The sequence below is a fragment of the Hemitrygon akajei genome, chromosome 9 (assembly GCF_048418815.1).
Source record: "Hemitrygon akajei chromosome 9, sHemAka1.3, whole genome shotgun sequence".
Lineage (NCBI taxonomy): Eukaryota > Metazoa > Chordata > Chondrichthyes > Myliobatiformes > Dasyatidae > Hemitrygon > Hemitrygon akajei.
This window is the reverse complement of record NC_133132.1, coordinates 155,855,832-155,881,749: the sequence shown is the minus strand read 5'-3', so window position 1 is coordinate 155,881,749 and position 25,918 is coordinate 155,855,832. Positions and strand designations below refer to the sequence as shown.

Sequence of the window (25,918 nt, the reverse complement as noted above, 5' to 3'; positions counted from 1 at the left end):
GACCATGTGGGTTACCACAGGGTGCTTCAGTTTCCTCCCACAGTCCATTGACGAATGAGTTAACAGGGTACAAACATGACAAAATCTGCAGATGCTGAAAATCCAAAACAACACACACAAAGAGCTGGAGGAACTCTGCAGACCAGACTGCAACAATGAAAAAGAGCAAACAGACGATGTTCCAGGTTGAGACCCTTCTTCAGGACTCAGGTTTTGGGCGGAGTGAACTTTTTGAGCTGGAAGGGGCCTGTTACCATGCTGTATCTTCAAATAAAATAAAAATGATATTTATGGCCATAATGTGCTGAGATGAATTTAATAATAATGATTGATAAGTCAACTTAATTGATTCAACAATGGCTTAAAATGTTTTAATATAGGAGATTCTTTCTTTTCCTGTATCCATTTAGATTCCCACTTATATATAATATCTTCTGGTATATTTTCTCCTATTTTATCTAGTTCTATTCTAATCCATGCCGGTTTATCTTCATCAAAAAAAGATGCAATAAATCTAAGTTGATTTGCTTTATAATAATTTTTAAAGTTTGGAAGTTGTAACCCTCCTAGGTCAAATTTCCATGTCAATTTTTCCAACGATATTCTTGACATCTTACCTTTCCAAAGGAACTTCATCACACATTTATTTAACTCTTGAAAAAACTTCTGTGGTAGTTGTATTGGTAGTGTTTGGAATAAATATTGTAATCTAGGGAATATATTCATTTTTACAGCATTTACTCTGCCTACTAATGTTGTTGGTAACATCATCCATTTATCAAGATCTTGAATTTTTTTCAATAATGGTAAATAATTTAATTTATATAAATTCTTTATATCTTTATCAACTCTTATACCTAAATATTTTATACCATTTATCGGCCATCTAAATTGAGTTATTAATTGACATTGACTATAATCTCCTTTAGTAAGGGGTAGAATTTCACTTTTATCCCAATTTATTTTGTAGCTTGATATTTTCCCATATTCCTCCAATCTAGAAGATAATTTACGCAGCGAATACAATGGGTTTGTTAAATAAAGCAAAGCATCGTCAGCAAATAAATTAATCTTATATTCCTCCTGGTTAACTCTGAAACCCATAATATCTGGGTCTGTTCTAATTAATTCAGCTAATGGTTCTATCGCCAACACAAATAAAGCAGGTGATAATGGACAACCTTGTCTAGTTGACCTTGTTAACTGAAATGATGTTGAAATTTGACCATTTGTCATTACTTTAGCTTTGGGATTAGTATTTAAGGTTTTAATCCATTTTATAAAAGATTTTCCTAACCCATACTTTTCCAATACCTTAAATAACAAATCCCATTCCAATCTATCAAATGCTTTTTCTGCATCTAAAGCAACTGCCACACTCATTTCCTCCCTCTTTTGTGCCAGATGAATTATACTAAGTAACCAAGTTACATTATCTGCCGATTGTCTATTTAAGAAATCTTTATTAGCAAAGAGACCTTTAATTCAAAATAAACTTATTCCTTTTACAATGGGTAACCAACTTTTAAACAACTGGTTTCAAAAAGGGATTAGATATATAGGAGATTGTTTTGAGGGAGGTATATTAATGTCATTTGATCAATTAAAGAATAAATATAAAATATCAAACAACACTCTTTTTTGTTATTTCCAATTAAGGGCTTATTTAAGAGATAAATTGGGTCAAACAATGTTATTGCCGAAATCTAATGAAATAGAAATTTTAATTCAAAAAGGAAAAATTAAAAAATTTATTTCTTGTATGCATAGTTTGATTCAAAAGCAGGCAATTAAACAAGGAATTCATAAGTCAAGACAAAAATGGGAAACTGATTTGAATATTAAAATTGAAGAAACAAATTGGTCAAGACTATGTCTTGACAGTATGACAAATACAACAAATGTCTGGCTAAGACTAGTGCAATATAATTTTTTACATCAATTATATATTACACCACAAAAAATAAATAAATTAAACCCAAATTTATCTGATCAATGCTTCTGATGTAATCAAGAAATTGGTACTTTTTTACACTCTACTTGGTCTTGTTTTAAAATTCAACCTTTTTGGACAAATTTAAGAGTTTTACTGGAACAAATTATTGGAATATAACTTCCACATAATCCAACATTATTTTTACTAGGCGATATTGAAGGGATAAAATCGAAATCCAAATTGAATAAATATCAGAAAGAATTCATAAAAATTGCATTGCCAGTAGCCAAAAAGGCTATTGCAGTTACTTGGAAATCGGATTCATACTTAAGTATAGATCGTTGGAAGAATGAAATTTTTAGCTGCATTCCATTTGAAAAAATTACTTATAATGTAAGAGATAAATATGAAATATTTCTGAAAATTTGGTGCCCTTATTTACAAAAGATAGGATTAAATATATAGGTGCTCCGAAGATAAAATTATTGGTTATCTGGGGAAAGAAATAAATATACATATTAAAGCTATTATGAACTCCATGGAGCATGTGGAGATCTTCCAATATCCAGGCATTCTTTCTTTATTTATTTTTTCTTCTCTTTTTTTTTCTATAGGGATATGTTAGGGGGGAGGGGTTAAAGGGGGGGGGAAGGGTTGATAATTTTTTTCTTTCTGTAACCTATTTGAAAATTCAATAAAAAAATTTATATAAAAAAACACTGGTTTAAAACCATTGTACTTTCTTTTTGCAGGATACCAACCTGATTATGACCTTTAACATATCCAAGCATCGTTCTTGGTGGATGGAGAATGGACCAGGATGTGTGGTGGTGACAATAACAGATACCCCAGAATGGGTACCAGAGGATCATCGTTACATTTATGTCAGAGGCTGCCTGCTGGGATACCAGTATATAGAAGTGGCACACAGTTCACTACAGGTTATCCTTGCAGTAAGTACCAATGTCTTTCAGTAGATCATGTAATATAATTTGTATGGTGAGGGAGACTCAGCCATTTAACTGCTGTAACTTCGGCAGAGGAATCATGGGTATCCTAGAAGAATAATCTATGGAGATCCTGCAGTTTCCTCAGCAAGGTCACAGTGGTCAAATGGGAGATTCGACTACCAATCCACCTGAAATTCAGCCCTCACGTTCTGTTCTTCCATTGAAGAACCCTGGTGAGAATCTAACATTTCCATTAATTCCATTGCATTTCTTTATTCCACTGTGAATGCCTGCAAGTAACTATATCTCACCGTAGTATATCCATTCTACAGGTATTCCCCAAGTTCCGAACAACTTGTACTTAAGAACCAAGGAAGGAGAACACCGTCCGCCATTTTAAGTCGTTGCTGTTGACACTGTGTTGAGTGTTTAACTTTGTACTTGGCTTAAATTTTTCTTAGTAAGATTCACCTTGACCCCAACCCCCCCCCCCCACCCCCGTTCCGGTCAGCTGGTGGCGCAATGAGATCAGCGCTGGGCTCGAGAACGGAGGTTCCTGAGTTTGATCCAATGACAGACCACTCCCATGCAGGGTTGATGTCGATCCAGTGATTCCCATACCATCCGTGCCGGGTTGATGTCAAGTTCGCAACTCGACCTCATTAAAAAAACACTACCACCTCCAGTTTAAATTCCCACGTGGAATATTATGGAGGATCAAATACAGTACCCAATCGCAGCACAACCCCCACTTGTCCCATATAACCTGTCTCAGAGCAGTGGACTTTTGGACCCGGGGAAATTCGGTGCAGTGGCCCTTAGGACCCAGCGGACCTCAGGAGCCTGCGGCGGTTGGGACCCGCTGCCTGCAGTGTTTCTGTTCCGTTGATGGGAAGTGATCACGATTGAAAATAAAGTGGAAATAATAAAGCGTTTGGAACGAGGTGAAACGCCATCGGTCATTGGAAAAGTGTTAGGCTACAGTTGGTCAATGATCAGAACAATTTTAAAGGATAATGGATAAAGTGAGAATAATGGAGCATGTGAAAGGCCCTGCCCCGATGAAAGCTACAATTATTACTAAGCAACGCAGTGGTTTAATTATTGGAATACGTACGTTTCTTAAGTGTTTTATATGCACAGAAAGGTAAAATATATACTATATACTAAGACAAACATTTGACTAACTGACGCTAAATAATACCGGATGTACATGTTCCGACTTACGTACAAATCCGACTTAAAGACGGACTCAGGAATGGAACTCGTACGTAACCCAGGGACTGCCTGTACTGCCCTCGCAGTGCGCACCTACAGAGCTCTGCAGTGAGTTAAACAACTTATCAAAAATCACCCTTGACAGAAGCTTCCTTCAATGCTTGTTTTATGATATCTCTTACTAGTGAAATTGCAGAAAGTAAAATATGAATTAAATTCAGTACCGATTTGTTGGATGCCTAACAGTGTTAACCAAGGTAATACAAAATACTCCATAACTACATCATGTAAACAAGAGCAAACTTATGGTGTAACAATAGCTTAATAGTGATAAACAATAAACATTATGCTTTCTTCAAAATATCTCGACAAAATGTTTACCATTATCGTCAATAACTTAAAACTCACAGATTCTGCTGTTTCAAGGGAAAATAAAGAGAGGATGGAGATGTATGTCTTTCCAGCGTGTGCTTCAAATTAAATCAAAAACTTACCCACGGAAACTAAGCCGCACAGGATAAAATATTTTTTTAAAAACTATGTACAGAAAGTAATGATCCTACAAAACAAACTGTGCCTCTAGAGGCCAGAACATAGGTACTTAGATAATAAATTTACTTTGAACTTTGAACTCACTGCTGTAAGAGATTTTTCCAAAGTGTATATGAGATGAAAAGATTTTTAAAATTATGCAAGTTAGCAAATGTGATTATGTAATATTAATGAGAGGTGTAAAAACAGTAAACGATAGGCTTTGGTGGGTAAGTAGTTTCGTCATCTTGGAAGTGATGAGTCTGTTGTTAGGATTTTGTTTTGGCAGTGAAATTCTGGCAGAGCCAAATTGGAATATTCTAGTTAGTTTTCTGCCATTGACAGAGAGCCCACCATGTGCAGAATATTAGGGTCCATGTCAAACTGTTATTCTGCTTAGTCCCAGCAACATGTACCAGGACCATAGCCCTCCCTACCACTCCCATCCATGGATTTATCCAAACTTTTCTTATTCCCACCATGGTCTTTAAGGAGTTTGTTCATTCTGCCTGTGACTACGTGGGTTTCCTCTGAGTGCTGCTCCCACAGTCCAAAGATGTACCAGTTGGTAGATTAATTAATGGGTGTAAATTGTCCAGTGATTAAGTTAGGGTTAAATTGGGGGTCACTGGGCAGTGTGGCTTGAAGGGCCTATTCCGTACTGTATCACAATAAATTTTAAAGTTAGTTAATTAATTAATTAATTAAATGTTACAATTGAACCCACAAGCACCTCTTCTGCTGGCAGCTGGGCCTACTCTCACACCAGCCTCTGAGTGAAGAAGTTCTCCTTTCTTGTACTGATTGCACTGCAGTAGAATCATTTTATGTACCAGAAGCACATGTGATTGAGCTTAAAGACAAGAAACCAGATCCCAGTGATGTCCTCAGAATCACTCTGGAGGTGTAAGAGGCAATTGACCTTCTAGTTGTTACTATTTGCATCTCCTGAGAACTTGCATCCTCCATCGTATATTGGCTTAAGGAACCAATGGCAACACTGGTATCAAGGAGAGAAATGCAGTTCCCATGTCTGCATTGCTATCATTTATAAATCATGGAGAGCTGAGAGGCCAGTAGCAATCCTATTTGAGACAGAGAAGAAGTTTAGGTTCTTTCACATTCTCCTGTGATTATAAACAAGAGAAAATCCGCAGATCCTGAAAATCCAGCCAACACACACACACACAAAATGCTGGAGGAACTCAGCAGGCCAGGCAGCATAGTCGACACTTCGGACTGACACCTTTCAGCAGGGCTGTGATTATGCTTAGTTTTGATCAGGATCATGGAACAGAATCCCCATCTTGGACAAATTACAGCTTTGGGGAAAGGAAGGAGAGTGTAGGATGATGTGTTTGAAGCTCAGAATGAATATGGTATATTTAAAGAGTGCTACATAAAGTTATATTAATATGGTCACAGAGAGAGAAATATTGGAAGATTGGAACTATAACTGAATCAATGTTCAAACAATAAGAGGATTGAAAGTGCAAACACAAGGAAATCTGCAGATGCTGGAAATTCGAACAACACACACAAAATGCTGGTGGAGCACAGCAGGCCAGGCAGCATCTATAGGGAAAAGCACTGTCGATGTTTCGGGCCAAGACCCTTCGTCAGGACAAACTGAAAGGAAAGATACTAAGAGATTTGTAAGTAGGAGGGGGCGGGGGAAATGTGAAATGATAGGAGAAGGTGATTGACAAAAGTGATACAGAGCTGGAGAAGGGAAAGGATCATGGGACGGGAGGCCTCGGGAGAAAGGAAGGGGGAGGGGAGCACCAGAGGGAGATGGAGAACAGGCAGAGTGATGGGCAGAGTGAAAGAAAAAAACAAACAACTAAATATGTCAGGGATGGGGTAAGAAGGGGAGGAGGGGCATAACAGAAGTTAGAGAAGTCAATGTTCATGCCATCAGGTTGGAGGCTACCCAGCCAGTATATAAGGTGGTGTTCCTCCAATCTGAGTGTGTGGATTCATCTTGACAGTAGAGGAGCCATGGATAGACATATCAGAATGGGAATGGGATGTGGAATTAAAATGTGTGGCCACTGGGAGATCCTGCTTTCTCTGGCGGACAGAACATAGGTTTTCAACGAAACAGTCTCCCAGTCTGCGTCGGATCTCACCAATATATAAAAGGCCACACCGGGAGCACCGGACGCAGTATACCACACCAGCCAACTCACAGGTGAAGTGTCGCCTCACCTGGAAGGACTGTCTGGGGCCCTGAATGGTGGTGAGAGAGGAAGTGTAAGGGTAGGTGTAGCACTTGTTCCGTTTACAAGGATAAGTGCCAGGAGGGAGATCGGTGGGAAGGGATGGAGGGGATGAGTGGACAAGGGAGTCGCGTAGGGAGCGATCCCTGCGGAAAGCAGAAAGGGGGGGAGGGAAAGATGTGCTTGGTAGTGGGATCCTATTGGAGGTGGCGGAAGTTACGGAGAATTATACGTTGGACCTGGAGGCTGATGGGGTGGTAGGTGAGGACAAGGGGAACCCTATCCCGAGTCGGGTGGTGGGCAGATGGGGTGAGGGCAGATGTACGGGAAATGGGAGAGATGCATTTGAGATCAGAGTTGATGGTGGAAGAAGGGAAGCCCCTTTGTTTAAAAAAGGAAGACATCTCCTTCATCCTGGAATGAAAAGACTCATCCTGAGAGCAGATGCGGCAGAGACAGAGGAATTGTGAGAAGGGGATAGCGTTTTTGCAAGAGACAGGGTGGGAAGAGGAATAGTCCAGGTAGCTGTGAGAGTCTGTGGGCTTATAGTAGATATCAGTAGATAAGCTGTCTCCAGAGATGGAGACAGAAAGATCAAGAAAGGGGAGGGAGGTGTCGGAAATGGACCAGGTAAATTTGAGGGCAGGGTGAAAGTTGGAGGCAAAGTTAATGAAGTCAACGAGCTCAGCATGCGTGCAGGAGGCAGCGCCAATGCAGTCGTCGATGTAGCGAAGGAAAAGAGGGGGATGGATACCCGTATAGGCTTGGAACATGGACTGTTCCACAAAGCCAACAAAAAGGCAGGCATAACTGGGACCCGTGCGGGTGCCCATGGCTACACCTTTGGTTTGGAGGAAGTGGGAGGAGCCAGAGGAGAAATTATTGAGAGTAAGAACTAATTCCGCTAGACGGAGGATAGTGGTGGTAGAGGGGAATTGGTTAGGTCTGGAATCCAAAAAGAAGCGAAGAGCTTTGAGACCTTCCGGGTGGGGGATGGAGGTATATAGGGACTGGATGTCCATGGTGAAAATAAGGCGGTGGAGGCCAGGGAACTTAAAATCATTGAAAAAATTCAAAGCGTGAGAAAGTGAGGATTGAAAGTATCCTCGTAGTAATTTTAAAGGAATTGTTGGAATGATGGGACATTTAATCAGAGCTGGGGTCCCAGCCTGATGGTATTTGCACTGGATTTGTAAAAGAACACAACCTTGCACAAACATTGAAGTTTTACAGAAAGTGAAGCTGGAGACTCCAGAAATTCTGAATTCTGCAGTGTCCTAAGAATTGAGACCCTTGCACTTTCAGGCTGATGTTCAAGAATTAGGACCTCCTAAGGCAGGGATTCCTAATCTGAGGTCCATAGACCCTTGGTTAATGGCATGTGTCCATGGCATCCAAAAGGATGTCCCAAGGCAAAGTAGACTTTTTTCCAAAGTTGGTCCTGTCAAAGCTGTGGACTGTATCAAAACATGCTCTGTAGCAAGCTGGTACATCACTTCACCCTTGGATTTAGAACAAATTGTGCTCTTTTGAATATGGTGGCCTCCCTAGACATTGGGACCCATTTGAGATCCAACAGACTTTTGATTGTTGTTCATCCAACATATCCTGGCAGGCAAGGTAACAGCGAGCAAGTCCCCAGTGAATTTGTTCCCTGAGTTTGCTGAGTGTTTTTTCTTGTCCTTGTCTCCTATTCAAGTGTCAGAGAATAACCTATTGTCAAATCGTTAAGGAATATCAATGCCGTAAGCTTTTGATTGATGAATCAAATACCAGAACTGCAAGGTAGGGGAGGTAAATTATGACAAATATGAATAAACAGCTGTCTCGTTCATTGGCTTGAGTGCAATGAGTTAGAAATTCAGCCAGCAACAGAAGTTTATTCTGAGCTATGCTCAGGTTAAAGATCATTTCAATTTCAGGGATGAGTAAATAGTTTTGTATATATTTCAAACAAGCTCTTTGGTTGATGTACTTTGATTGTCTCAAGCATGAGATTTCTATTTTAAAGTACATCCCCCACATTATGCCTTCCATTATATAGGTATCCCATTAAGCAGGGTACTGGGAGGTATGCATTCTTTGTGTCCTAGAATCATCTGTCAATCACTTTCTAATGTACTGTAGGGTAGCCAAAACTCTCTAGCAAGTTCTATGCCAAAGTATTAAATCAAGACAGCAGGCAACAGTTGTATGTCATAATCGTTAAATAGCACCAGCCAATATAGCATTTGTAGCATTCTTCCCTTCATAATGAAAAAGAAAACGTTCAGGGTAACTGCCCTCTCTGTGAGTCGTTTACTTTAACTTGGCTTTTAGAGATAGTAGACTGTCCTTCTGGAAATGTTCCTGCAGCAATTCCTGTCATGCACAGTACTTTATAAATCTGGCAGGAGCAAAGGATGTTGGGAACGGTGAGGGCAGAGCGCTGTGGGACAGTTAACAGAGAAGGAGTGCCGGTGGGGGTGGGGTGGGTAGGGGTGGTGCAGATGCAGACACGCCCAGCTCTGAGACACCAGACAAGATCATGTGATTCCAAACTATTGGTTTATTGATCAATACAGAATGTCCCCCGGTGCTTCCCACTTCCTCCCCTCTCCCTTCCCCTTTCCCCAACCATGATTCCCCTCTCCCTGCTCCCTTCCCACTCTTAGTCCTTAATGGGGACCCATATCAGAAACATGTTTATCATCATTCACATATGTCATGAAATTTGTTTTTTTGCAGCAGCAGTACAGTGCAATACATAAAATACTACATTATTGTGCAAAAGCCTTAGGAACCCTAGCTGTAGATATATATATGCATCAGACTTTTGTACAGTACTGTGGACTCCTTTTACCATTATGACCTCATCTGATGTAGGGTGTGATGTGCTGGGTCACCATTTCCTTCTTTTATATCAGATGTCAGTCTGACACAGGCTTCATTCTCTTTTTTTTTCAGCATTGAGCCATTGATAACTCTGCAATCCTTCTTTTAAGCCATGCCCACATATTCCTGATCCATTTTACATCCCTGGTCTCCTAGTTCCATGAACAACATCTACAAATTCACTTGTAAAATTTGCAGCCAAAGTGGACCTTTATCAGTTCCACCTGTTACCCTGTACTAATTTCAGATGTCAGGTGTTACCTTTCTGGTCAATTGCAATCAGCTTCAACTTCAGATCGCTTTAGATTTTTGCAGGGATAACCACTGTCAGAGACTTTTTCCCCAGCAGGCTTCAGTGTAGTCTTTTTAAATGTTTGACAGCATTTGTTTTAGCCGTGTATTCTCAGGGTGGATGTCCTGATTTAGAAGGACATTGCTTACTGCTCCATGTCAAGCAGCGGCGATATTGGTTGTCTATAAAGAATGTGTCCTAGGAAGATTGCAATATACTATAACGTATCTAATGTATTCTTCAGGGCCTCGTTTGAGGGCTATTATGTTTTGGTTTAATTACCTTCCCTTAATGAAAAATAATTTGCTTTTCTCTCCTCTGCTGATCTACAATTGCTTGATATTGAATTCAAGCTTTTCCCCTCTTTACCTCCATTCTTTAGATGCCTTGCTTTCCTCAAAATCTTACAACTTGGGCGTCGTTTATCTTTTTAATTGTCTATAACCTCCAATAAATGATACACCTTTATATTCTTCAGCCTGTTTCCACATGTTAATCAGATTGGGAGGAATCACATCTGTGTGATATTTCAATTCAGACACAGCATCTAAGTTTCTTCACCCGATACGTTGATATCATGTCACAGTATCTTCTTCTCTTCACTGTCTACGTCACTGCAGGTAGTCACTTAAACTAACAGCCAAAGATATTTTGTTTAAAGACGAATTAATAGAGAGGCAGAAAGCATTTTTCTGCTGTGCAGCTTCTTCACCGAGTTAAACAGCCTCCAGCAATTTCTGCACTAAAATAATGTTTCAATTACACAGAGAAGTTGGTCATATGCTGCAGTTCTTAAAGAGGTAATGAGCGGAAAAATACACTTGAGACACAGAGGGCTCAGAGCAAGCTGTGACCTCTTTATTCAAGGGTTCCTCTCAGAGTGCCATTCTGCCAGCTTATATGATGACTTGCATTCAAGCAGACTTTGCAACCCTGGAATGAGTCGGCCTTTCAGTCCCATGAGTGGCCCAAGAGTACTTCCAATTAGTGGAGTGACATATAAGCTGACAGATCAGTTTGTCATATGACAATAATTTAAGAATTACCACCCATACACCAACAATTATTAATCATATCCAGTACTACGTACAAAGCATATACAAACTACAGAAATTATGCCAGGTGACACATTTCTATATTCAAAAGCATTTTAATTCTGTTCAGTTCCTTCAGGTAGGCTTATACTTTGCTTCCATACCCCAGAGTCTCTTTATATTCCAAACTACCACAGAAAATTCTACAAGTAAAGCACTCAGTAAACTGTGCTATTCAAAAATGGTCTTGGCTGATTCAGTACCCTATTATACCCAACAATATCTAACTCTTGCTTGCATATTTTTAATGATTTGGCTTCAGCTACTTTATGGTAGAGCAGTCCGAACGTCTAACACAAGAGGATCTGTAGATGCTGTCAACCCAGAGCAACACACACAAAATGCTGAAAGTACTCAGCACATCAGGCAGCATCTATGGAAAGGAATAAACAGTGGATGTTTCAGGCTGAGGAACTTCATCGAGACCTATATGGTCAACGTTCTGGGCCAAGACTCTTCATCATAACATTATTCCACATGTTTATCACCTGGATGAAGAAATTTCTCATCAGTCTGAAAGGGCTTATCCATTACCCTTCGACTACAGCCATTGTCCTGGATTCTGCAGCCATTGGGAACATCCTTTAGCCAGTTCTTATGAAATCACCTTTTATTGAACTCTAATGAACAAAGGCCCGATCTGATCCAGTCTTCATAATATGTATAAGAGGGTCTCTACTCTTATAAAAAGAGAATTTCTACTGGGATTTGAGTGACTCAATATTCTTACACAGATCCAGGGAAAAGTTAAGACCAGTGTTCTGGAAAATTTTAAAGAAATATGAAATTCATGAAGGAAACCATGCTTTAGAGGAATGTCGATTCAAAAGTAACATCAAGATCAGCCGGAAGAAATTCAACATTGCATTTAAAAGCTGGGAAGGCATCACACTTAATGGATACACTTGGAGAAAATCAAGAGGGAGCTGTGTTATATGAGAACGATCTCCGTTAGGCTATGGAGAATAAGCAGCAGCTGCAAAAGGAGAGAATGAACAACCAAAATACCCAACCACTAACCACAGCCACCACTTACTCTTGACAATGCTGCACCAGAATATGTGGGTCCCAGATCAGCCTCTACAGCCACCCAAGGAACCACCAATAGACAACCCCTTAGGTCAGGGAATCCCAACTTTTTTTTTAAATACTGTTAAGCATGGAGCCCATGAACCCCTGCTAGATGAACATCATACTTGACTCAAGTGATCACATGACCATGATGCAAATGAAGCACTCACTGTGTGGCACTAACATCACATTGATTGAAATCAGCTCAGATGCAGGCAATGTGTCATCAGCATTGGGAGAATGATATTCCACTATAAACTCACAAGACCATGGGACATAGGGAGCAAAATTAGGCCACTCAGATGACCACATCTGTTCTGCAATTCCATCATAGCTGATCTATTATCCCCTTTAACCTCATTCTCCTGCCTTCTCTCCATAACTTCTGACATCTTGACTAATCAAAAACCTATCAACCTCTGCTTTAAATATGCTCAACGACTTGGCCTCCACAGCCATACATGGCAATGAATCCATAGATTCAGCACTCCCTAGCTAAAGGAATTCCTTCTCATCTGTTTTAAATGGACGTCCCTCTATTCTGAAGCTGTGTCATCTGGCCCTGGACTGACCCACTATAGGAAGCTTTCTCCACATTTTCACTCAATCTGGCCCTTTCAATATTCAATAGGTTTCAATGAGCTCCCCCACTCATTCTTCTAAACTCCAGCGAGAACATGCCCAGAGCCATCAAACATTCCTCATGCATTAACTTTTTCATTCCCAGAATCATTCTTGTGAACCTCCCCTGGACCCTCTCCAATGTCAGCATATCTTAGATAAGGGGACCAAAGCTCCTCACAATACTTCATGTGGTCTAACCATTGCCTTATTGTTACGTACCCCGTAACTGGGTCACTTACCAGCAAAGATAGAGAGGTCCGTTGAAGTCTGATGGTACTATTTTTAACAGTATTTATTGATAAAAATACACAAAAATAATATCAATGCAAACATACAGATAATATACATCGTCAATACTAAATCTAAAAGCGCGGGTATAATAATAATCAATAAGAAATAGCTCTATCATTGTCTAGGGGATAATGTATTGTCCGATGGAAATATAAAAGTCACTTTAGTTCATTCAGGCTGCAGCCTTTGGTTGGAGAGAGAGACAATGTTTTTAGAACTTGCCCGTTTTCCTTTTTATGATGTCGATCCTTCGAAATGTTGTCAGTGGTGATCTCTTCTTTAGCTAAGCCGTCTTCCGTGGTAAGGCCTCAATCCCGGGCAACGGGAAAGGACACACGTGGGCCCTCCACTGGCTGTCGCTATTAAACGCTGTCACAGGATTTCCAGCGTTTCTCCTGGTGCGTCTCAAGGGGCTGTTCCCCAGACCCTCTTTTATCCTGACTCACAGGGTCTCAGATGTCAATCAGGTTGGGATGATGCAATCCCTCCACCAACCCCCTCTGATCATTCCCTGAGGGCTCCCAGGAAGTACAATACTCAATACACAATTCCGTCTCCAAGAGACAATGGCCGTTTCCCGTGGCTTTGTATCGCTGAGGGGCCAGGACATTCCAAACCCCTTGTGGATTCTGCGTGTCTTTCTCTCATTTCCTGGGTCTCCTGACCTGAATTAATAGCGATCTTGCGATTCTCAAAAAGGAGGGGGCTACTTTGTACCCTTCGGCCCCTCAGAGTTGGGGCACAGGCGTAACATTATAAAGCTTCAGTATCACACTGCTCTTATGTTCTAGTCCTCTTGAAATGAATGCTAAAATAGCATTTTCCTTCCTTAACACTGACACAACCTGTAAGTTAACCATTAGGGAATCCTGCACAAGGACTCCCAAGTCCCTTTGCATGTCTGATTTTTGAACGTTCTCCCTGTTTAGAAGATAGGTTTTGCCTTTGTTCCTTCTACCAAGGTGCATGACCATACACTTCCCTACACAATATTCCATCTGCCACTTGTTTGCCCCTTGTCCCAATATGTCTAAGTCCTTCTGTGGACTCCCTGCTTGCTCTACACTAACTGCCCCTCCATGTTTCTTGGTACTTTCTGCAAACCTAGCCACAAAGCCATCCATTCCATCATCCAAATCATTGAAAGATAACATGAAAAGAAGTGATCCCAATACTAACCCCTGCAGAACACCACCAGCCAACCAAAATAGGCCCGCTTTGTTCTCACTCTTTTCCTCCCGCCAATCAATCAATCTTCTATCCTTGTTAGTATATTTCCTGTAATACCATGGGCTTTTATCTTGTTAAGCAACCTTGTGTACAGCACCTTGTCAGAGGCCTTCTGAAAATCCAAGTAAACAACGTCCACTGACTCTCTTTTATCTATCCTGCCTGTCAAAGAATTCCAGCAGATTTGTCAGACATGATTTCCCCTTAAGGAAACCTTACTTAATCATGCCACCAAGTATCCAGAAACTCCATCCTTAATAATGGATTCCAACACCTTCCCAACCAGTGGGGTCAGGCTATCTGGCCTATAATTTACTTTCTTCTGCTTCCCTCCTTTCTTCAAGTATGGAATAACATTTGCAGTTTTCCAGTCCTCCAGAAACATTCCAGAATCTAGTGATTCTTGAAAGATCATTACTCATGCCTACACAATCTTGTTCAGAACCCTCAGGTGTAGTCCATCGGGTCTAGGTGACATATCTACCTTCAGACCTTTCAGCTTCCCAAGCACCTTCTCCTTAGTAATAGAAACTACACTCACTTCTGTCCCCCGATATTCTCAAATTTCTGGCATACTTTTAGTATCTTTCACAGTTAAGACTGATGCAAAGTACTTATTAAGTTTGTCTGCCATTTCTTTGTCCCCCATTACTACCTCTCCAGCATAATTTCCCAGCAGTCCAATATGCCCCCTCAATTCACTTTTAATCTTTATATATATATATATATATGAAAAAAAGTTGGTATTCTCTTTTAATATTACTAGCTAGCTTACCTTCATATTTCACCTTTTCTCTCCTTCTGGCTTTTTAGTTGCCTTCTGTTTGTTTTTAGAAGTTTCCTTCTCCAAGGCGCATGACCATACACTTCCATCTTCCCACTATTTTTTGTTATATGTCCTCGCTTGCTTTTATGCAATCTTTGACTTCCCTTGTTGGCCATGGTTGCTTCATCCTTCCTTTAAAATACTTCTTCATCTTTTGGATATCTGTCCTGCACCTTCCAAATTCCCCCCGGAAACTCCAGCCACTGCTCTTCTACCATCAACCCTGCTAGTGTCCCCTTACATTCAACTTTGGCCAGGTCCTCTCTCATGTCTCTATAATTCCATTTATTTTAACACTGATACACCTGACTATCTTCTCTCTCTCAAACTGCAGCTTGAATTCTACCGTATTATGATTACTGCCTCCCTTCCTCCCTTAGAGCCCAACAGATCTCATTCTACAATTAATATCAAGGAAAGAGGACTGACTTTATTTCAGTGAGTGCAAAAGGCATTCTAGGAGCAGCACCAATTATATCTAAAGGTGTACCAACCTGGTCAAACTTCAGCACAGGATAGATTGTATATTAAACTACAAAAAAAAATCCTTGAAAAACAATAGTGATCCCACAACTAATGCTAAAGTTTCTGCCATTTAAATTCTGAATTATGGTGGACAGTAACAATTAATAAAGCAAAGCATTTTGAAGGATGATCTCATCTTCAACTACAGCAAAACCCAACATAGAAGTACCAAAGATTTGCAACCCTCTTCAGCCACAAGTGTACAGTTGTTAATCTATCTGAGCTTCCTACCAAGGTCACGACCATCGTAGAAGCCAGTCATAAAGAAATGGGTTGGAGCGCTGGACTCAGCAAAAGCCACGGGATTAGACACATCCCATCTGCACTGCCCAACACATTCTGCAGAACTAGGTTCACCTCCAGCCAAACCATTCCTGTACATTTACAACATCGGTATCTTCCTGATGGAAAACTGTGGAAAATTGCTTGGTTACTTCCCATCCACAAAAAGCTGGTCAAAGCCAAACCTACTAAATAACATCCAATAAGTTTACTCTCTCAGTCATCAGCAGATCCTTGGAAAGAGTCAGTGACTGTAGTACTGAGTGACCGTTACTAATAATATCTGTCCTTGCTCACGCTGGGGTTTAACAAGTCCAGCCTGGGTTCAAATGTGCACAACAGAACTAAATTCCAAAGCTGAACTGAGAGTAGCTGGTAACAAGGAAGTCAATGGGAATCAAGAACAAAGATCGCTATTGGCTGGTCATAAAAGCTCCTGATTGTGATTGTTGGAGGCCATTTCCAGGATTGTTGTAGGATTTCCTTAGGGGATGTCATATGATCATTGGCCTTCAGTTGTTTTTTCTATAACCTTCATTGACTGATGATTAGATGATCAATTCCATTCCTGCCTCCTTCGCAAATGAACTAGCCCATCCCTGCATGCAGCAAGACTTAAACAATAAGCCTCCAGCTGAAAAGTGACAAGTAACGTCCAAATTTTTATGGGTGTCTTCACCTCAGGTTGGGTGAGAATAGAACTAAAGGACAGTCAGAGATTTGGTGACTACGGTAACTTACATACTTCTTGATATCTCAAAGCCTATCCACAGCCCATTCTAACAAAGGATCATTGACCTGAAATCATCCCTATATTTCTCACTCCGCAGATCCTGCCAATTTTCAGTCTGGTATCCGAGTAAAGCTTTTCCTTTAAACAGGATAAAGTCAGCAGACGCTGGAAATCCAAAGCAACACAGACAAAATGCTGGACTGAAGAAAGGTCTCAAAACACCGACCCTTTAGCCATTTCCACAGATGCTGCCTGACCCGCTGACCTCCGCCAGCATTCTATGCTTATTTTCTTTCTTTTAATCTGTCTTCTACCCGCAATAACATATGCAGACCCCGAGTAAGTCCACTACTATTTTGGCTAAGTAATGTAGTGGCCATCTGGGGAGTGGTACCTTTTGGCCTGAAGCTTCACTATTTGCATTGAGGTATAAAATATGTGAATATAAGTGTTGCAGTAACATAAGCAAAGAAAATGGATCATATTAAGTAAATTGTAAGAAGGATCCCCTGACGTGATATGGGTTTACTCCAATCGTGTTGATTAATTTGCAGCCAGGGTGTTAATTTCAGTTTTGTCAGTTGCTAATTACAATGTTAGCTATAAATCAGAAATGCTGTCATCGTCTTCACTGGAGGCAAACAGAATTAGGGGTCCCAATGTCATAACTTCATAGCACTATGTAGAGGCAGGCTGCACTCATAAGAGAAGCATATTATGACTGTTTAAGGTCGTGAGTTTATTTTCCCCTTTGGTGGACTGCAGGAGAGAACGCTGAACAGTTAGGTTTATGGAAGTTTCTCTGGAAATCTTGAACAGGTAGGTTGAATGAAGGAGAGATGTTCTTTCATCTTAGGAGGCTGGAAACTCTCCAGACAAATGACAGTGTCAACAGATAGTGGGGAATGTCAATGCCAAGAGAATAGCTCTTCAGAGAGGGATGGAACACAAGAGGAACTTAATGACCTTATACAAATGGTCAAGATCAGAGAATGCATTTTCAAATGCCATTCCTCAGCAACTGCACCACTTGACTCATTAATTGCTCCATTTATCCAATTAGTCATGACTCATCTTCCAACAATTTCTACTAATTAGGATTCATACTTGCATACCTTCAGCCTCATGCACTTAGACTTGGTGCAAACATCAACCCCGCACACAGCTTGTGTGATAACCACTTGATCAGAAATCACTGCACAGTGGGAGGTAATAGGAGAGGGAGAGCTGTGTTTGTATGTTCTAATCCTCCGGGGGAAAGGAAACTGGTCACTGTGTTGTGGATTATTGTTAAGGTCCATGGCCTCCCCTACTACCATGTTGGAGGAGCAACATCTTATATAACATCTGGGTAGCCTCCAACCTGATGGTGTGAACATCAATTCTTTAATTTCCGGTAATAATCCCTTCCCCCTCTCCTTCACCATTCCTCATTCGGGTTTCCCTTTCACACTTTCTCTTCTTACCTGTCCATCACCTCCCTCTGGTGCTCCTCCCCATTCCCTTTCTTCCACAGACTTCTGTCCTCTCCTATTAGATACCCCTTTTTCAGCTCTTGCCTCTTCCACCAATCAACTTCCCAGCTCATTACTTCACACCCTCCCCCCTCTCCTGGTTTCACCTATCACCTGCCACCTTGTACTTCTTCCTCCCCTTCCCCCCCCCCCACCTTCTTAATCTAACTTCTCCCTTCCTTTCCAGTCCTGCTGAAGGGTCTCAGCCAGAAATCTGGACTGTTTACTCTTTTCCATAGATGCTGCCTGGTCTGCTGAGTTCCTCCAGCATTTTGTGTGTGTTCCCTTGGATTTCCAGCATCTGCAGATTTTCTCATGTTTGAGGGCATGCTATGTTGGCACCAGAAGTGTGACAACACTTGAGGGTTGGCCCCAGTGCAATCCTCGCTGATTTGATGCAAAACAACACATTTCACTGTAACAAATAAAAAGCTGATCTCTTAATCCTCTATGATATGGTATATGAAAGGAAATCGAAGAACCGGTGTTTTGTTTCATAGTTTCCAAAAAACATTAAAATAACTCAAATGAAGATGCGGGGAGTCTGAAAAATGGGTGTGACTTTGACTTTACTTTAAGCGAGGTGTGCACGTATCACGTAGTAATGTGATGACACACACATGTAGGAGAAGTGTGCGACAGATGGACATCGTCAGTAGTGTTATCAATAACCTCTCATTATCCTTCTTTCTGTGTCTGCATGTGATTTTTTTTACATATAACCTGTAATTAATTATTTAAACAAACAAGAATGCTTAATCAAACAAACATATATGTATATTTATACAAAATTGAAATATTAAATACACAACAACTTGGAGGAAACTAACTGGTCAAAAGAGAGCACACTAACCCTCTACATACAGCAGGTAAGGAACAAACCCAGGCCACTTTAGCTATGCTTGCAGGTCCAGCGTGCTACCCATCTGCTTTATAGAATTGCTTGTGGCAGCACATCACGTCTGTTCTGCATGTGAGCGTGAGGTGGTGTTATACTGGAGTCTTGAGCCATGTGTTAGCAAAAACCCATTGTCACGCAGTGATCTGTTACATGTTTGCAGTTTACATAAAGCACACCTATGAAAGGCATCAGGACTGCTTCCATGATGCTACAGAGTAAGTACCTACCTATGTTTGTTAACAGAACGGTTTTCCATTAAGGCAGTCAAATCCACTTTAGTTTGTTACGTGGCAGAACACACATGAGAACCATGCAAGACCAAGTTCACGTCCTCAATGCCATCTGGCTGTATGGAGAATCTTGAACCCCTTAGAAACTCTCAAGCTTTCTTCACTTAGTTCTCCCTGACGAGAAGAAATAGCATCATTTGTTTCTGCATAGAGGCCCCAGCAGTCTCTCTAAAGCAAAAGTGCACTGCAAACTGAATGATAATTGTTTTATCTCCAGCAGCAGCTTGGAAGGAATGAAAATCTTAATTGTTCAGAAGCAAAAGCACTACGGCAATCCTCTACTCTGTCTGAGGGTTTAGTTGTGGGCTGCAACCTGTGGCAGGTTTTAGAAGAAACTTTTTATTGTATAGTGTGCATTGTTCAAACTTTGGTTATTGCCGAAGCCTGGGTAGGGAAATTACATTCTTAATAACCATTCTGATTATATCTGTGTCTGAAAACCCTATTGGCTCTTCTTCCATTTAAAAATGTTATCCTGCTCTGCAAAGAGTATGTTCATTCTTCAAGCCATGCTTAATATCGAGGAATCTCTTTTTGTCCATCACTTCTAAAAACTTTAAAGTTATCAAAAACATACTTCAGTGCTTGTATGTATAAAAGTTACTAAGTTTTTAAATATTTTTGCTGTTGAGATACAGGGGGCATAGGCCCTTTGAGCTATGCTGCCAGCAACCCCTGATTTAATCCTAGCCTAATCAGCAGGCAATTTACAATAACCTACTAACCTACCAACCGGTATGTCTTTGGACTGTGGGAGGACATGGGGAGAACATGTAAAGCCTAGGCAGGGTTAGGAATTGAACCCAGGTTGCTGGTACCGTAAAGCACTGTGCTAACCACTACACTACCATACCACCCCGAGACTGCAGCAACAGACAGAAAACACAGTAAATTGCGAAGATCCTTTCAAAAGCACTTGTGAGAAATCCTTCTTCAGCCTAATCATTGTTCAACTGCGGCAGGTTAAGAAAGTATAACGCCTTGAGCATAGAGCTCCAATATGTCAGGGCTGGAACCTGATTGACATCTTGATCTGCCTTGTCCGCATGCTTCCGGCAGACAGAAGGTATACACATGCTGACTACTTTGCAATTGCAGCATTGGCTGCACCATCCATCATTTTTGGGATTTAGCAACTATCCCTCAAGAATTTAATAATACAAGTAAGAGAGCACACACAAAATGCTGGAAGAACTCAGCAGGTCTGGCAGAATCTGCAGAAAGGAATAAACAGTCAATGTTTCAGTCCAAGACTAATGATTATTTTTCTTGACATAATTAGATGTGCGGGGGTTGTGGAGATATTGAAGTGAATTGAGTTGAATTGAATTGACTTTATTACTTACATCCTTCATATACACGAGAAGTAAAAAATTTTATGTTACGTCTCTGTTCAAATGTGCAATGTGTAGTTATAGTAATTTATAATAAATACTATGTACAACAGAATAGTCACTATAACATAGAAATACAATTGTGTCAGCATGAATGAATCAGTCTGATGGCCTGGTGGAAGAAGCTGCCTCGGAGCCTTTTGGTCCTGGCTTTTATGCTGCGGTACCATTTCCCAGGTGGTATTACAGATATGTTAATGTTAATTTCTTCTGATGTACCATGTACCATGGAGAGCATTCTTACTGGAATCCTCATCGTCTGGAAGGGTGGGAGGGGGACTACTGCACAGGATCAAAATAAGCCGCAGAGAGTTGTAAAGTGACTCAGCTCCATCATGGGCACTAGCCTTCGTAGTATCCAGGACATCTTCAAGGAGGCGGCATCCATCATTAATGACCTGCTCCACCCAGGACATGCCTTCTTCTCATTGCTACCATCAGGAAGAAGGTACAGAAGCCTGAAGGCACACGCTCAGTGATTCAGCAACAGCTTCTTCCCCTCTGCTATCCAATTTTTGAATGGAGATTCAACCCATGAACACTACCTCACTACTTTTTATTTGTACTTTTTGTGTGCTACTTATTTCATTTAACTATTTAATTATATATATTTATACTGTAATTCTGATTTTTTCTGTTATTATGTATTGCACTGTACTGCTGCCACAAAGTAAACAAATTTCATGACATGTGCTGGTGATAGTAAACCTGATTCTAATTCTGACTAAGTCTGCAAATGAGTAGCCATTGACACTGCATGGATCCTGGACCCAAAAAGAACCAAGTGGTCCCAAATATTCCCGCCGAAAGGTCACGGCCCAAAATGTCAACTGTACTCTTTTCCATAGATGCTGCCTAGCCTGCTGAGTTCCTCCAGCATTTTGTGTGTGTGTTGCTTGGATTTCCAGAATCTGCAGGTTTTCTCTTGCTCCCAAATAGAAATAGCAGCTATACCTTTATTGTTACCAGATGATCCAGATCTTGAAATCCTCAATAATTAATACCCACAAAGAGAGTTTGGCTTCCCTACCAGAAAACAATAGGATTGGTGTTATGAAAATGTCTTCAATGTCCAGTGGCACGTGCGGGCACTCAAAGCATGGCATTCTGGTGGCTGTCCAGCTAGTACATCAGTTCTATAGATGCGTCCTGCAGAAGTTACATTTCCATGTAATAAACATATATATGAGCTGGAAATTCCATCATGTATTTTTTTGTGATTAAAAATACTTATACACACTTTTCAAAGCTGACATCCAACAAAAAAATCTCAACCTAAATTGCAGGAGGTGGGTGGAAACAGCAAAGAAGATCGAAAGACTCACTGTTACTCATGATGTGTGGATTTTTCAGTACTTTCAAGACATCCACAGCCCACATACCGAAGGGTTTAGCCAGGTAAAAGCTAAGAATAGAGGAAAGTACTCACTGGAAGGAGAATTTTTGAAAATTCCTTGTGCAACTCCTCAAATGATGCAAGTTTTCTTGACTCACTTTCTTAGCACATTATCTGTTCCAGCCTTGCTGTCTGTGAATTTCTCTTGCCTCTTACCAATTTTTACTGATGCGCCATAGAAAATATCTAATCACGATGCCTTATGAGAAATGGGTTGAGTGAACTTGGCCTTTTCTCCTTAGGGTGGCAGAGGATGAGGTGACCTGATAGAAGTGTAGAAGATGTATGGATAGCCAGAGGCTTTTTCCCAGGGCTGAAATGGCTAACACGAGGGGGCATAGTTTTAAGGTGCTTGGAAGCAGGTACCGAGGGAACGTCAGGAGTAAGTTTTTCACACAGAGAGTGGTGGGTGTGACGGTGGTAGAGGTGGATAAAATAGGGTCTTTTAAGAGACTCTTAGATAGGTACATAGAGCTTAGAAAAATAAAGGGCTATGTGGTAGGGAAATTCTAGGTAGTTTCTAGAGGAGGTTACATGGTTGGCACAACACTGTGGGCCGAAGGGCCTGTAATGTGCTATAGATTTCTATGTTCTAGGTAAGATGTACTGCAGCTTGGTATAGTGGCTGCCTTAGCCTAAACCACAAGAAATCGCAGGGTTATGAACACAGCCCAGAGCATCATTCAGACTAGTCTCCCCTGCATTGACTGCTGCTGCCTCAGGAAAGCAGCAAACAAAATCAAGGACCTCTTCCATCCCAGCCATTCTCTCTTCTTACCCTTCCTGTCAGGCAGAAGATACAAAATCCTGGGAACACAAACAACCAGACTTAAGGACAACTGCTATTCCTCTGTTAGACTACTGAACGGACCTGCCATGCACTAAAAATACGAACTCTTGAAATGTTGATCTCCCAATCTACCTCACTGGACTGCACTACAATTTGTCTACCTGCACTATGTTTTCTCTGTAAATGCATCTCCCTACCTTCTGTCCAAGACCTCTTTCAGAGTCAATGCCTCCAGAAGATATGGTTCATCATTAAAGACCCCTCATACCCTCTCCATGAACTGTTTGTTCTTCTGCCATCAGGTAAACGTTACAGGAGCATCAAAACTAAAACCACAAGGCTACTAAACAGCTTCCTTCCACAAGCAGTCAGACTGCTAAATAGCTGCTCTACCTGACTCTGCTTTGGACACTTTTAACTTGCACTGGACACTTATAACTTGTTTTTAACTGACATGTGGCTGTTGTGTTTTACTTTTTATTGTCATGCTTATTATTTAGTGTTGCGTTTGTTATGTTATGATTGCACTGCTCCTGGGAAACGCTGTCTCATTCTGCCCTGCAGAGCTGATGTACGGTCAAAATGACAATAATGTTTTTGAATCTTGAATCTTGAATATTCTGAGGTATCCTCAATGCAATTGTTTCTGGCATGTTGATCTGTCTGGATGGCATGCAAGACAAAAGCTGCAAGGTAATGCTTTCGTTCATTTGTGTTCATTTCTGGTCACCTCATTAGAGGAAGGATGTGGAAGCTTTACAAAAGGTGCAGAGGAAATTTTCCAGAACGCTGCTGGATTAGAGATCATGTCTTATGAGAATAGGTTGAACGAGCTAAGGTTTTTTTATTTGAAGTGAAGAAAGATGAGACGTGACTTGATAGAGGTGTACAAGATGATAAGAAGCTTAAATCAATGTTACTGATTGATGCCATGGACTTTCTCCCAGGGCAGAAGGGCATAATCTTAAGATCATTGCAGGGAGGTGTAGGGGAGATGTCAGAGGTAGGCTGCTTACACAGAGTGGTGGGTGCATGGAACACCTTGCCAAGGTGATGGTAGAGGCAGATACATTACGGACATTTCAGAAACTTTTAATTAGGCACATGGATGATAGAAAAATGGAGGGCTACGTAGGGGGAAAGGGTTAGATTGGTTAAAAAGTCATCACAACATTGTGGGTCAAAAGGCATGTACTGTGCTGTAATGTTCTATATGGCAATTAAAATATCAATACCCAAACTGACAAGACTTTGAAAAGGCAGTATGACAATTGTAAAATACCAAAAAGTCTGGATCACACAATTTTTAGAAGACGTGCTAAATCTTATCAGAGAGGAACTTTAGATACAAGTTTATAGCCTTATCTCCATCATCTGGGAAGAGGAGGCTATACAAGGGGACCTGAGAGGTTCCATAATCAGGGCCGTCTTCAAGAAAGGTAATCACTCTCATTAATATCTGCCACAGGGTAAGTTATCGTAAGAATCCCATTGGTGAAAGATCTTGTCCCTGAATCCCAAAGTCAGAACCCACAAAACTAGTGGAAGCAAATTAATCTCGATCCACAGGGAATGCCTCAAACCGAGACCTGATGATGACTTTAGCTGGCTTCCGTCTATTGCTTTTCTTTCAGCTTCACTTGTCTCATCATATCTCAATGGACTTCCATTTTTCTGCAACGATAAAGCTTCATTCTGGTTTACACAAATCTGTTCATTACTGATGCTGAGGAAGGGAACCTGCTGCAAATGTAATTAGCTTTTGAAGCCAAGTGTAACATGTTGTAATGTAAATAAGCCCCAAATACCAAAAAACAACCAGCAACCATCCCTGGTGTTCCACACAGAAACTCAAATTGACTCTCTCTTTAAAGATTTTTACAGAATTAATATTGTTTTAAGTAAATTTTATAGACATAAAAAACAAATACGACATGCCAAAATGCATCTTTGACACAATTATTTTTCAATTAAAATGGGGAACTATGTACCAAAATTAACTAGGACCAGTTGATTGTAAATGTGCTTATTGCCTACATGTAATGGGATTAATGCTTTGAATTCAAACCCTTCATCTTTTTGAATTAAGATTACGTCAATTCATAAAAAGGGCTTAACCTCAAGAATATGAGTATAACTTCATTTCACATGCATATTTTGCACCAATTAAAATAGCTCATTATCTGAAGGTTGGGTTATCATAATTATGATGACTATTTTGATATTTGTCTGATGTATAAAGTTTTCAATGAGAAATGTCACCAATCTGATTGGCAAAGTAGATCTTGTGGGAATAATGGGCATAATGTTTTTCAAGAGCAGAGCTTATTTTATATTGGTGATGAATCAGACTATGCTGATAAGAGATGGGGATTATGCTGTCTGATATGTGGCATTTCCTTTTGGATAAAAGTAACACCCCATGCTTGCAATATTCTTACTTCTCGCTCATTTGTACAGCTGTACACGATAGTCAATTCTTTCATTTTCCACTTGCCTCAGGACATAATTAAATTACTGCATGAAACTTATGTTATTGATGTGAGGGATGGAAATTCAGAACATCAGAAGGCAGAGCTTTTGAGATGGGATTTTAAAGTTAATCCAAAATAAACCATCTGCCTAAATTTCTATAAGCATGAAAACTATGTGGCATATTTATACTTCATAATTTATGTGGTATTACTTTCCTAATGTTGCCTTGTTATGAACAGACAGAATTTAGTTAATGTTTCTGTTCCAATATTGCTTCGGAGCCATAGTCTGCTGCTGTAAGTTCTGACAGAAGTAACTTTCACATCTACTCTTAATGAGATTAGTAAGAATGAAATGTATCTGCTTTGTTAGCATACTTAAAGCATATATCTGCATTGATATACAAATCAAGATCCAAGCTACAAATCGAAGCCATTAAACCTTATCAAATGTGACAGA

The 25,918-nt window shown here is 40.5% G+C and overlaps 1 protein-coding gene across 1 annotated transcript in view; it reads left to right on the top strand.

The window, feature by feature from the left end:
* The window catches only part of nkain2 (sodium/potassium transporting ATPase interacting 2), a 575,123-nt gene that overhangs the window by 482,785 nt on the left and 66,420 nt on the right, over window positions 1–25,918 (top strand). Inside the window, exon 4 of the mRNA XM_073057368.1 lies at window positions 2,689–2,889. Coding sequence (XP_072913469.1) covers window positions 2,689–2,889 — 201 coding nt within the window. The remainder of the gene's footprint in view (window positions 1–2,688; window positions 2,890–25,918) is intronic.